Below are 15,148 nucleotides of genomic sequence, written 5' to 3'. Positions count from 1 at the left end.
AACTGGATTCACCTGCTCTCCAGATGTCATGCTGCATGCCTATTATGCACCCCTACAGAAGCTCAGACAGAAGATCATGTCATGTTGTGTACATTAAACAACCTTCTGGTTATGTTAACGCAACAACAACAGGTACATTCCACACAAACCCACATACATATGTAATACTATGCCCAACAAGGGGGATGAAGTAAGACAGGTGCGGCATGACCTAGCTCTGACCAAATGACAGCCAGTGTTGCCGCTCTGGCTAAAATCAGGGCTGAGACTCTGAGCTGCCACAAGGAGAAAATGTCAGTTTGCCCATTGTGTACAAGAGGCCCACATCAACGTCAAGGCAGGCTCGCATCTAGACATGATAGAAAATCACATCATGTAATCAGTCAGTACAAATTACAGCACTGTTGTGGAGGAGAAAGAGCACAGAATCACTGTTATTAACTCATACAGTTTGTTGGTGTGATGAGGAAACTGTCATGCAAATTTCAAATCTGATTCAGCTGACATGTGTAGACATGTTGGATTCCTTATTTGGAAATCTTAAAAAAATATATGAATTCTTTTACCTGATGCCTGCTTAAAATCTATTTTCTCAATAGATCCTGTCATGAATTATGTAGGAAAAATTGCATAAAACATGTTGTTTTGTTTTGTTTTTGTTTGTTTTTTTGCTTGTTTGGTTATTATTATAATTATTGTTAATTTTTATTATTATTATTTTAGCCTTTCATTTCAATTTTAGGGGGTCTTGGTCAAATCGACGACTTTTCCCAGATATTCTTTGGCTTCTGGACAAAGCATTATGATTCTTTTTTTTATTTTCTATAGAGGGTTGAGATTGGTGTAATAATAGCAACACATTTAAGATGATCAATAGATCCACAACTTCTAAACAAGATTAGCAGAACTAAAGACGAATATTCAGGAAAACTTTTTGGAATATTGTTCGCTTGTTAAAAGAATGCACAACTTCTTCTGAAAAGTGATTAAGCTAAGGTCAATTGCCAAAGCTATGCTTGCATGCCTTAAATTGGTGATAGAATAAACAAAGCATAATGTGGTGAGAAAAAAATGTTTGTTAGGGAAAGATATGCTAAAAAAATACAGACATATTTGTTGCTACATCCATATTTTTAGGTACCTCTAAGGCAAGGTTGGGAAACTCCAGTTCAACAGCCTGTATCCTTCAACGTTTAGATTCATCCTTGGCGAAACACACCTGAATCAACTGAATTAATTACCTCCTCACTATGCAGGCAATTTCTCCAATGTCTTCATAATCATGCAATCTCTTGATTCAGGTGTATTGGGTAAGGGACATATCTAAAAGTTGCATGATTCCAGCCTTAAGGAACATGAATCGTCCTTCCATGCAAGCTTTGTGTTATTGTTGTGTTACAAACATATGCCCCTATCTAAAGATTATATAACTCACTTACATTGTAATGGTATAGGACCTCCCTTGCACCATCAACACTTTTTGTACATTTGGCTTTAACATAAACATTGAAATCCATCGAAATCCGGCTGCAATTCTGTTTTTTCATGTAGAAAATATTATGCATTGAGCATCACAAGTTTAACTCTAGATTTACACTTGATCTCTGCTCTGGTTAACACTATGCCGCCTTTTATTTCAGTCCTAATTTACACTGCAAAGCTCTCTGATCCAGCTGCTTTGCCCTTAAGCGATAAGAAAAGCATGTGCAGATCATGCAATAAAATCCAGTGATTAATGTGATAGATTAAAACTACCGCAAGATGGGCATAAAACATCAGTGAAAATTGTCTTATTTTAAAATCCAAATTTTTCATGATTCATTTCTACACTGGGAGGGCATGCTAAGTACAGAGAAGTTGTATTTTGTCCCTATGCTTTTTTTGCTTGTACTGTATTTATGTATGTTAAATTTGGGTATCATGCATAACCATAACTTATTAGTTTAGACAATACACATATACAAATATATTTATTATTATCATGAGGCCTTACAGAGAATCTACTCCAGTTTTTGGTGCAGTGGGATCTGTGTAAATTGACTCTGAGGTGAGAGTATGGCAAATGGTTATACAGATGCCAGTGTCCTGCAGTAAATGTTCTCTTTGACTATTATGTGCATGGAACCTGTACTGGAGCAGAGGCCCAAGCAGTGTTAACTAGGGATTAGACACCTCACATTTCACCAAGTTTGTTAAATCGTTCTTTGACCTGTGTCATAACTAGGGGTGTAAATAATAATCGTTTTGTATCGATGCATCGATCCAAAAGCCGATGATCCGATGCATCGACACTTCCGCAAGATAATCGATTCATGTTTTTTTTTTTCCTCCGGTCTATTTTTATCCATTTGCTCCTGGGCGTAATTCTCCTCCCGTGCTGCGGTGCAGCTAAACCTATTTTGCCCTCCTACCACGCTTCCTGGTTATACTCTTACAGCAGTGTGTTGCAGTAAGCTTGACACAGACATTTTTAAATTATGCTAAGTATTTAAACGTGGTCTGAGCTACACACTGTGGGTCTAGATACGGCTGAGGCGGTGAGGAAGTGGGGGCGAGTTTAGTCCGACAGACTAGACATGAGACAGAGGGACATGAGGACCAAAAAGAGCGGATATCCAGCTGGAAAAAGGGTCCCAGCGTTCTCGCGCACCTCGCTCTTGCATTGAACTCATTACACTGATATTTTGCAGTATTTTTGCAGTATTTTTTGATGCAACTTTTCTACTTCTGTTATTTGCTGTTGTTTCTAAAGAAAATGCATAATGATATTACAGCTTTCATTGATTTATTTCAAACTTGAAACTTTGTTTAGCCTGCAAGGTGTAAAAAAAATAATAATAATAAAAAAAAAACTTTAATCGATTAATCGAATCGTGGTGTATTCTTGAGTATCGAAAATAATCGAATCGTTGGGTCAGGAAATCGATACTGAATCGAATCGCCATGATGGATGTGATTTACACCCCTAATCATGACTAAATCAGTTGCTAATAATTTCAAACATTGTGGTTCTGATTGTTTTGCTAGTGAGATTTCTTGAAGTCTTAAATAAAAAAAAACAACAATATTTTGACACTTAATACAATGTATATAACCACTTTATAGAAATGCTGGAGCTACTATTGACAGGCCAGCTGACAGCCTCAGCATCATTACTGTGCCGGCGCGGCTGCAGGTGGAGAAGCTCTCTGTCTCACTGGGTCAATCTACAGTAATAGTTTGCATATTGAGGGGAACATCGCCTCCCAACATGGAGAAAAGTTTGAATTTAATAGGAGTGGGCTTAATTAGCAAGGAGCCAAACAAGAAAGAAGATATGAGTGCAGCAGAGTATTAAAAAAAATTTTTTTTTTATTCACATTGAACTCAACACATGAACTAAACAGGGACAGTATTCATCAGTAACTAATTATTGTGAAGGAGCTCGTGTTGATTACAACTCTAACTGCCTCAGGTTGAGTAGTGCAGTCAAGCACATCACCAGCCTAACATAACAGTGAGCCTAAGCACAGAATCCCAGGGTCATGTGTAGGTGTGAGCTGCAAACAGAACGAGAGAGAACTTCACCATCACGGCTTGTGTGAAGCTAATGCCCACGCTGTGCCGATCAGACAGAGATCATCTGCTACATCTGGAAATCTATAACCCTGTCCCTTGTGGGTGAGACAAAAAAAAGATTTACATAACTCAGAATAGGAACAAAGTGAGGCATCATAGTTAATTGCATATATTAAAGTAACCACAGTGGAATACTGAGTCCGGAGGTGATGAATAGGTGATTATATCCATAGAGCTATAGCTTTATGTGCTAAACTGCAGCATTGGAGCTGCTGCGTCAAATGGCTGCAGTAACTACAAAAGCAGAAATAGCCATACTTGAAAACCATTATTTTTGCTATCGTAATTGCTTTCCACAGCAAATACTTTCTGTCACCTTTCCAATTAAAAAATACCCAGGAGCTATGGTGGATGTATTTTTAAATGGAGCTTGCAGCATGTTGTGTGTTAGAATTTTTACTCTACATGATAATAACCCATTTTTTAAAGCATCCAGGGCAAACAAATCGGTTAAAAAGAAAACAAGTCTCCGATACTACGCCAGATCTCAATGTTCAGGATCACAGATGAGGTAAAAACTCTCATTTTGTCATCTAGTCATCTTAAATAACACAAATCCAAATAGATAATATTTACAGTATCTTTTCAATTAGGCCAACAGTTGTACAAAATTCTGCTTCCATGCCTGTCTCATGACATTTCTAAACCCATCTGACATATACTTGGTGAAGTGTGAACTGCTTTGCAAATGAGGGTTATTCTTGGAGAGTCACGTCTCCTCTGTCTCTCTCATGTGTACCCTGGAGAAGGTTGTAAAGCCTGTTGTCCTTAAGTTATGATGGAGAGCTAGGAGGAGCCGTGAGATAAAAAGTGAAGGAAAAGCTCTTCAGCTTGAGCCCTCTTTTTTTCTTCTTCTTGTCTGTCTCTGTCTCTGCCTACCTCTTTTGCACACTCCCTCTCTCTCTCTCAGCCTCTCCCTCCCTCTCTGCATGTGCCTGCTGCTCTGTCATCCTCAGGGATGCATCTGAAGGAGACCATCTGTTGATCCATTTGTCTACTGCTTCGCTTCCTTTGCCACAGCCTCTCTACTATCGACAATTGGCCCTGGCCTTTCCACTGCCCAACCTTTTTTGTTAACACCAACAAGCCCTCGGGATAAGGGTGCTCTAATGTTGGGGTCGGCTAGAAGGTTGTGGCCAGATTCTCTCACAGAGTAAATGGCTCTCTCACATGTTGTTCATAGTATTTTAAAGCATGCACTGCAGATTTTTAAGAGTTATGTGGCAAAATGCAAAAAGCTCTAATAATATCAATCTCTAAATCGTACACTAGCTTTAGTAAAAAGCGGAGAGGGGCTCTATGAAAAACCCATACTATATTTTTCCGAAGCCAAATAAGTTCTTTTTCAGAGTTTCCCCATGGAAGCCCATAGCTCTTAAAGAATAACCGAGAGCATTTCTGGCCAAAGAACATTTCTAAGCAGATTTTTAATTAGTATGCTCAATGTTGCCAAGTTGAGTCAAAGACAATTAACAATAAGTAGCAACTTAATACTTGAAGTGCACCCTGTGAAAAATGCCTAACACAAAAATGTATTGAGATTTAAAAGATAGACACTAAACACTACTCAAGTACTGTTCATAATAAGAATGTACCACCATGTTGTGTGTGATTATTATTGTGTGCAAAGGAATCCTTTTAGATTGCTATTGAAATTGCTATGCTTTAAAAACTTGTATAACTAGTAGTAATAATTATAGTAATACTTTCAATGAATTTATCACACTCTTACCACTTCACAGGCTACATAACTTATCATATTATTTCCGTCAAGGACAAATTATAGCCTGCAGCTCAAAATCAAAATTCATCCAACACGCTTTTTCAGTTAGCTTTAGAAAATGTTGTTTTCAGAGTGTGATATACTTGCTCTCATTATGAAGTTTAAAAGCAAGCTATTTAAGTTTGTTCACTTTCTTGAGGCTACAAAACAAACACTGGTCTAACTGTATCAAATTGTTTTCTTGTTTGTTTTTTTTTAACAATTTTTAAAGCGGATACCAATGCTGGTTTTTTGGGGCACTTTTTTACAGCAGATACTGCTTCTTCTTCCTCCATTTACATTATAACTAAGGCAGTGTAAGAACAAATAATCTAAATAAAAAAAAAAAACAATAAACATTTTTTAATAGATTAAACAACATATTAACAATGGATAGCAAATGGAAGTTCTAATAAACATGTCTTAGTTGATTTCAAGGCATGGTTACTGAATGCATTAGTGAAACTGCATAAACATATATTTATATATATATATACATACATATATATATGTATGTATATATATATATATATATATATATATATATATATATATATATATATATATATATATATATATATATATATATCCTTGTGCAGTTCCAGTAAGTTCAGTTCGACTGTCTTGGTTCGGTTCGCGTGTGTTTCTTTCGGTTCATACGCGTGACCACGAAACCGTGAACTGAACCGAACCGTGGATTTTGTGAACCGTTCCACCCCTAATATATATATATGTGTATATATATATATATATATTTATATATGTATATATATATATATATATATATATATATATATATATATATATATATATATCACTCTCTGCTCTGGGGAGGAGTAAGCTGCCATTTGCGGCACCTGAGGAGCAGAGTGGGGTTAAGGGACTTTGCTCAGGGACCCAGAGTGGCAGTCTGTGGGAGTGGGCCTCGCAACCTCAGGATTCCAAGCCCAATATATTGGCTAACTTCTACATTTACCCTCCTACAGGTGATGGAAAACAAAAGAAGGCCATACAAAATAACATCGCTGTTGGACATAGTCTCGCATTGTATCCATGATGCTCTTTTAGAGCTAGAAAGCCTATATTTAATACTTAATAAACAGTGTTATTGCAAATCCTTCACCCAGCAGCTGCACGACTTTCTAACCATCACTACTCCTGACAAACTCTATTAGTGTTTACAACCTCACTGTTTTTGCAGCGTGTCCTTCTTCTTAGTAGTCTGGTGTTGTTTATTATGTAAAAATATAAAAATATTTTTTGACTTTTTAAAATCAACCCACTCAGTTGCATATATCTTTAATCTGAACACACTATTTCTTTTATAAATGTACGTCTAATGTACCACTTTTCATTTAATGTTATGTTTAAGTAATGTTAACTATGGTTGGTCTTAAACCTAAATCCTAGGGACTGGATCTAGTTTTGTTGTGTTGTACAGGCAAATATATTTTTACATTGTTAATGTACCTTTAGTGTGCAGCCTTTTATTCTTATTTTTGTTGTTATACTCTCTAGCTTTGTCTGTATCTGTATGCTTCAAGTTGCCTTTCATTTTGCTGCTGGTTTACCTGAATTCCTCCCACTGTGAGATAATAAAGGATTTTTCTATTCTTTTCTCTGCCCTGTTTTAAGACCAAAAAAAATACAGCTAAATGCCACTAATTTTAACACCACTTAATATTCTGCAGTAGTTAAAGTCTTTGCTTTCAGAGCCTTCTGTGAAGAACTATGGGAAGAAGTCAGAGATGCAGAATTAGTATTTTTGTATACGCATAAAACCTGGACTTTTCACAAGCAAAAAGGCCAACCATGGTTTTAATGCTGTACCTCTTTCAGACTGTTGTGTATTAACTTTCATTACAATTGCTTAGAAAGAAAATTATGTTGCTGTTCATTATGGTGAACCGCTATACGATAGCACTCATAAAGTGTGACTGAGCTGCTCCAGTTAGGGCTGAATCACAACTTTACATACACTCATGCAGCACCACAAATATTATCTGCTCACAACATTATAATTGAAATATCAGCAACAAACTTAACTTCTGGTTAATTCAGATAATAATTATGGCTACCATAAAAGAGCTGCCATGGATATGAAAAAGTATTGTTACAAGTCTTGATGCAGTAGAACACTGAATTCCACACCATTGATCCTGATCTACAGGCACTATTTATTACAGGGGTTTATAGCCTACAAAGCAACACCGCCTCTTTAAAGATGTGACAGGACTTTGTGTTACATAAAATTCACTTAATTTTCTCACTTTAAAACCCAAGTAACAAGTAGTTTTTATTACAGCAGCAAAAATGACGCAAGAGGAAACTGTTTGATAGAAGTTTGAATTTAAAATGGTAAAGAAAATGAGTTTTACTCCAGAGTTTTGACATAATATTTAAGACCAATATTCATTGCAACAAAATACTAAATAAATAAGAGGAAAATTATTGCTTTGCGACAAAATAACAATAGAGCATTTAGTGTGCTATAGAAGATCCTGTGATTGTCATGATGTTACAAAGTTCAGACCCAAATGCAGAAAACCGAACAGAGAGACCAGGGAAAAGGTTTAACAGGTTTTATTGAAGAGGTTAAACAGAGGGAGAAGTGTTGCTCTGAACACTGCTCAACCGGAACTGTAAAGTGAGGGGAAGACACAGAGGTTAGTTCAGGCTCAGTGGGGAATTTGAATGCGGTTGTTAGTTGGTGAACGGAGAAAACTGACGGCCACTCAGATTTCCTGCGGTACTTGAACGGGTTGTAGTGGAGAATAATCCCTTTCTCAGTGAGAAGCTCAAACGATCTCTTGGGGAAAGTGGATCCAAACCTCCTGTTTGAACCCCAGCTCAGTTTGAAGCTCAGTTGATCCTTCCAGGGAGAGAAGGTTTCGAGAAATCCAGTTTGCTGGGTGACTTCCTGCCGAGAGGCAAATACAAAAACAAAGTTAAACTCAGGTTGACAAAACTCAGTTTGACTCAGCAAAACCCAGCTTGGCTAGAGTACCCAAAACTGGCAAACACTCTGGCGTCGAGGTAGTGGCAGTCAGCAGCTTAAGAATACTCCGTCTAACGAGGAAACCATCAGCTGGCGTGTGAGGAGGCTGACCAGAACCAGGCGCCTCCTGGTGGATGAAGGGAGACAAACACAGAAACAAAAACAGGAGTCCTGACAGTGATTTATTTGATTTAGCAGATTGTCAGCATATTCCAATTTTGAACAGATTGATTACGCAATGTTACTTATCCCTGAATAATTACTACTATTTTACATTTTTAAAACCAAACATATTTCAGATTTGACACAAAAAGAGCCTGGATTCATCTTCACCACTCAAATACTAATGGTTTGAAAAGGCCCTTCAAAGTTTTCAAATGCTGTATTTTCTACAAAAATGATTATATGTCAAAACTTAAAAAGCAGTCGGTGGATGAGAAATGAAAGTAACCACATTGTGAAGAAAATGAAACACTCACAGAGGGTCAAGTACAAAAGTCAAACCCAAATTTTTATTTGAGATTTTTCTTATAAAAGGTTTCCACACAAACACAATCTGATGTACTTTGTTTTTGTTATGTTGAGAGGGTGTGCTACGGCAATGTACTGCAAATTTTAAAGATATTGGTGATATTTTCTTCTGGTTAAAACACAGTCTGTAAATATATGAAAAAGTACAGAATATGATTTTTTATATCAGTCAGTTCTGAATGAGTGTGAACATAAGAAATAGCTTAGTAGAATCATATTTCTATTCACTTTCATTCAAAAAGGGCAATTTAATTTACAGTTATTTAAAGGTTTCTTTTATTTTATTTTGTTTTTTAATCTCCAGACTATGTAATCCATCTGTTCAGTGTATATTTTATCTCTCCATCAACCTGTGTACTCGTCAATCTGTTTGTCAATATATTGACCTGTTATCTAATGATACATGAATTCTATCCATGTTTGGAAATCCATCATTATTAATTTGCTGATCAATGATTCCATCAATGGATCTTCCCTGGCCCTGCACAATGGCAGCCCACTGCTCCCCAAGGGGATGGGTTAAATGCAGAGACTTATTTTCATTGCTCTGTACATGTGGCAGTGTAATGACTATAAAGTTGAATACTATACTATTCTATCTTCCAAACCTACCTTATTTCTACCTTTATAATTACATATTTTTTTCTGCCTTTTTGTCTCTGGTTTGTTGTTATGGGAAAAGTGGTTTATTTTGACAGAAATGTGTCAGACCCTTCCCACTGCATTCATGTTTTCTTAGTAAATGTAATTTCTTTAGAGTTTTTGCAGTTACAGTTACTGTAGTGTACCCTGCCTCTCGCCCATAGACAGCTGGAGATACTGTAGGCACCAGCACCCTCCCCGACCCCACTCGGGATAAAACGTGTCAGAAAATGGATGGATTTATGCAGTTCGTGTAGATGATATTTACCTCTCCGTGCGATTTCTGTTATTTTTTTAAGTCAACTTAAAACAGTTACATTGCTCTCCGTGACACACCTTTTACCCATCATATTATCTAAAGTAGAAAACATTGAAAACTGAGATGTTAGACATGAACGCTTTTAGTAGATTAAGTACATCCCGTAAACAACTAATAGCTCTGAGGAGGGCTACTGTCTAATCTTTGCTTATCTTTAGTGAGCAGTGACATCAGTGAAATCACACAGGTTAAAACTTTTTCGTTTTAATCAGTTTTTGCTGTTAACTGTCTGCCCTCCCCAGCGGACTTCAAAACAGACTTCATTATTAGATGAAGGCACAGACCATGAAATAGATGTTGGAAGCCACAATGCTGAAGGACCATCACTGGAGGCCTTTAAACATCCTCCATCAACACATTTATTGCTTGTGAAAGAGAATTTGGTGTTGGTTTCCACACGTCTACAAGCTGTCACCTCACATGCATGCCCGGGGATTTGACGGACACCAAATCCACCATTGGGACTTTAGGGATTGCCTGCCTTTGATCTTCTCCCATGACTCACGATTACCCATCATTCAGCAGGGCTTATGCCCTGGAGAGAGAGTGGTATGTTAACATGAGCTCTGATGTACCCAGGAGACGCACACTTTTCCAACTTAGACCTCACATGGCAGATTACTCTGACATGTGGGGAAAATGCCCACGAATTGTGTGTGTTGTCACTGAAAACATGACAAGTGTTAGAGAGGTTTGAAATATCTCAGAGGAAAAGTAGAGGAAATTATTACAAAATCCTGCATTTTTCAAACAGGATCTTAAGGTTTTCTATAAATCTGTAAGTTTTTCATTTGTACTGGTCAATATTGCTCCGCACAGAGTAATTTATGATTGATGTTCACCTAGGGAGACGTGCCATTGATTTTCCATGAGGTATAGATGACATGTGGGCACATGCAATCCTATTTTACCAACAGCAGTGTCATGTAATAAGTCATGATTTCACTGCAGCTGTCAGTCACCATGACGCTTCCTGTGACAATGTGAAAGTGGGGATACATGTTTGCCTGTTTCTTTTTCTCCTTTTTCTCAAACCAATCCCTTTCCTCACTCTTTATGGGTTTTATTCTTATAATGTTTTATCTTTATCTGTTTCAGGCTTCCTCAGCACAGGTGATCAGGCTGCCAAAGGGAACTACGGGCTTCTGGACCAGATCCAGGCTTTAAGGTGGATCAGCGAGAACATTGGCTTCTTCGGAGGAGATTCCAACCGCATCACCGTATTCGGATCTGGGATCGGAGCTTCCTGTGTCAGTTTGCTCACCCTCTCCCATCACTCCGAAGGTAGGACACATCAATAAAAAGGATAAATGTAGCGTCTAATGTTCTTTGACCTCCTAAAATAGCATCATATTTAATACATCATTCAAATTTGAGCAAACTATGAGTATTTCTTTTTTTAATATTTGATTTACCTACATATTCATCCCAGGAACAAGCATGCTGGATTGATGTGTCTTTTTCAGAACAGGGTAAAAAAGAACATGGCTTCATAAAGAGGAGGTAGCTATATTAAGGCTAAATGACGCACACAGTCTCTCACTGTCCTCTTTCTAAAGATTGTTGTTTGTCTCTTGGCTACCTTAATGCTACCTCTTGATGATTTACAGCTCATGTTAGCCATGGCTTTATTGCTTAATGCAGCTCTTGTGTTTGACGTGGACAGCCAATCTTTCAAGCTTATGCTCTTTTATTGCATTGCTGAAATAAGATACAACTTTACTACTAATACACAAGAAAGGTTCTGAAAGAAGCACTTCCACTTGTACAAATCAGTGCACAACCGTGTGTTGGTGTTGAGTTCTATCTGCAGAACTCAAGCTCCAGCTGTGTTCCTGCAAAGTCAAATCATCACTTTATCGTCCTCAACTTGAAAACTGTAATTCATGCATCAGACTTAAGAGCTTCTGTGCTGTCATTCTTTTAATTTATAGCACTGTTTATGCATGCAACATAAAATCAAGTAGTGGAAATGTCTGAAATAAGAAACCTTCCTGTTACATAAAATGTTCATTTTTATGTAGACATGCTTTAAGTATAATGCTTTAGGAAATTATGATTAAAAACAATAAAAAATATTTTGGTATATCCAGCTTTACTCCTACTTGTAAAGATGTATAAAAAAGGCTTGAATTAAAAGCGTGTTTTATTTTTGTAGCATAAACTAAAACAAAAACAATGTTGAAAAATCTGAACTTTAAATTTACTGCATTTCTTTTAGCGTGAACATAAATCATGAGTAAAAAAATTTTTTTTTTTTTTTACAAAATCAGTGGTTTGGAAAATATTGGCCCTGATGTTGTTTAAACATTGTGGAACTCCATTTTACCAATAGGATAGCAACTAGTTTTCTCTGCACCCCATAATATTTCATAAACATAGTCTCTGCACGATTTAAAAATGTTGAGTCAAAATGCGTCAGAAAAACTACAGAAAAAAAGTGAGGTTGGAAAAAATATTACTATTTCCAGCCTTTATTCAATGTCCCATTTCCCACAAATCCATTCATCCATCTTTCTTTACTCATTTTTTCTTTATTCCTTTGTTGTTATGTTTTTTTTTCTTTAAGCTGGTCATAGGAAATGTTAGAAATTTATAAACTTTAAAAAACAATCATGATAAATCATAAGTCTGTAGGACAGTATGAGGGTATGCCATTATTGTCAGGACATCTCTGTAGTATTTTGATGATGCTGCCAGGTCTGTCTCATCTGAAAAAAAGTACATCAATCCAGGAAACAGTTTTGACAGTTTTTTTTACACTGTTCATAGTTGAATTTTTTTATAATTCTTAATTTCTTACATTGTTTTAGAAAAAAAAACTGGTTTGCATGTATAGTTAAGACAAAAAGTGATTCTGTTTTGTGAATTTTTCTTGGTTAGATCATAAAGTTACATCAAAAGAGGAGATTATTTTAAAGCTTTTCACTCAACTTTATCAGGAATGCCATTACAGTTTGAAAGTGTTGTTTATAAGTACATTAAGATCATCAATCTTACTGCAGACAGAGACTGTTGTACTCCAGCCTTTGAGTCATGCACAAACAACACCCGCGCAGGCCGCCATACACTAATGCATATCATTTTATTTTCTTGTCACTCCAGTAAGTTCATGATGTTTGATTAGTCTACCAATGTGCATTTGAAACAGGCCATATGAGCTGATCCTCTTCTAGGCCCATTACGATGTCAGTGTTTGCGATTTGTTTATATGTTCCTCAATTTGCAGTAAAGTGTTACTAATTGTCTTGATTTCCTCCAATGAATGATGACTGCCTTTGGATTGAATTTTTATCATAGATGCCTTTTTTTATTCATACTCTATACTGCCACGCTTCATGTAGCATGTTATTATACTGCTAGTGAAACCATCTCTTCTGCCTTCCAGTAAATTGGATATTACCGGGTCTGTTTTTTTCCCCCTGAATGGAAATGTATGGCCTACTGATGGGGTGAAAAAGAAAGGAGCAAGCAAAAAACTTGAAGGGATCCTGGGAAATTGAAACAGGAAGCCTTCTATCACAGCAGGACTCTTGCTGCGAATGTTACCAATAGCAATCAGATTTCACACAGTCTCTCTTGGAGCACAGATTGTTGTAATTATAGAAAGTTTAGGACTGGAGTGGGCTGCAGGATGTGACAGGAAATCCGAGTGGAGAAGTGTCTTTTTGCACCTGCTTTCAAAGCAGTCAGTGGAGGAAAAACTGGTGGGATGCTCTTGTTGCCAAGTCAACGCAATAAACAGAGAGGAAATAAAAAAAAAATTCTATCTACATAGCATACTACATGGCATATACTTTTGACAGATAAAAATCAACCCACCTGCATCCTCTACTTTTAACTTTAATACACAGCATGTTTCTTCGCTTTTAAAAACTCTACAGACTGACTTTTTTCGCATTCCTCTATGAAGAAATGGATGAAACTTATTTGAAAATATCTGGAGAAATCAGTTTCTAGTTTAAGTGACTCAACAGCATTCTGTTGATTTTATGTATACACATGTTGATTTTATGTATACACATGTTGATTTTATGTATACACATGTATATTTTTATCCTGTGCGGGCAATGCTTTTATTTTATTTTATTCACTTTTATTTATTTTAGTTATTTTATCTTTTTTTGTGCAGCACTTTGGAAACCTTGTGTTTATTGAAATCATGCTATATAAATAAAGTGGATTGGATTGGATTGAAGGCTTGGTATTTACTGTGTTTGAACGGCTGGGTCGTTAAATTCACATAGTGACATTTAATGCCTACTGTATATCATCTCGAACTAAGGTTATATACAACAAGTGTCCATCTTGATACCGTTTTGATTCAGTTAGGTTTTTGTTTTTACTTTTTTTAGCCTAAATAGAATTCCAGCACTAGGACAATCTACAGGGAGTGCTTCAAACTTTTAGAAAGTTGGATGGTGACTACTAAATAGAGCCTGACCATTCATGCGATTGCTTGTGGTAAAGTGGCAACTCTGCGTGGTTGAAGACCAACTGATATTATAGGAATACGCCACTTTACAGCAACTCTAAGGTTTAGTAAATCCTCCCTAGAGCCTATTAGAACATCAGTTAGTCTGTTTTTGTCTGTCTGTCTGTCTGTCTGTCTGTCTATCAATCAATCAATCTATCTATCTATCTATCTATCTATTTATCTATCTATCTATCTATAATCTCATTTGTACTTGGACTGTAGAGACTAAAAATAGTATCAGTATTAATAAGGACGTTTACTCATGCATCCATTGATTTAGCGGTCACATCTGAACTCTGCAACTTTACCTCTCGCTTCAGTAAACATCAAGGTTGATTTTATATTTCCAGCGGCGCCGTTCAAGTCATTTCCCTCTTGGAATCAAATATTTTTTTTGCATTTTTTCTGTCTGGGTCTTCCTTCATTGTTTCCACACTTCGCTGAGAGTTGCTACTTGGTTCTTAGCTGTGGTAAGGTATTTTATTTATTTATTTTATTTATTTCGAACAGACAGTAAAAACAATCAAGAAAGAAAAAAAAATTGAATGAAACAAACTTAAGAATGAAAATATAAAACAAATTATTTTGCCCATGTGACATGTAAATTTTATATTTTCTGTTCGAAAAGGAGCAGGTAGAAGATACATCTTATAATGTCCTGCCCCTTTCCTACTTGTCAATTATCCTCAATTAACTGTCAAAACATCAAAAAACCAAAAAAACACCATTCCACATGATGTTTAGCCATGTACAATTATTTTAAGTACTATTTATGTACTACAATGTCTTCCTTGTTTTCCC

The 15,148-nt window shown here is 36.5% G+C and overlaps 1 protein-coding gene across 3 annotated transcripts in view; it reads left to right on the top strand.

Moving 5' to 3' along the window:
• nlgn3a (neuroligin 3a) overlaps positions 1 to 15,148 on the top strand; it is a 277,721-nt gene that overhangs the window by 181,111 nt on the left and 81,462 nt on the right. For all 3 annotated transcript variants that reach the window (XM_038299165.1, XM_038299167.1, XM_038299166.1), the window contains one exon: positions 10,969 to 11,154. In XM_038299165.1, coding sequence (XP_038155093.1) covers positions 10,969 to 11,154 — 186 coding nt within the window. The remainder of the gene's footprint in view (positions 1 to 10,968; positions 11,155 to 15,148) is intronic.

Source organism: Cyprinodon tularosa, unplaced genomic scaffold (assembly GCF_016077235.1).
Source record: "Cyprinodon tularosa strain WSP-4 unplaced genomic scaffold, ASM1607723v1 ctg42, whole genome shotgun sequence".
Classification (NCBI taxonomy): domain Eukaryota; kingdom Metazoa; phylum Chordata; class Actinopteri; order Cyprinodontiformes; family Cyprinodontidae; genus Cyprinodon; species Cyprinodon tularosa.
Note: the sequence above shows the minus strand (reverse complement) of the source record. Positions and strands in the feature narration are given on the sequence as shown.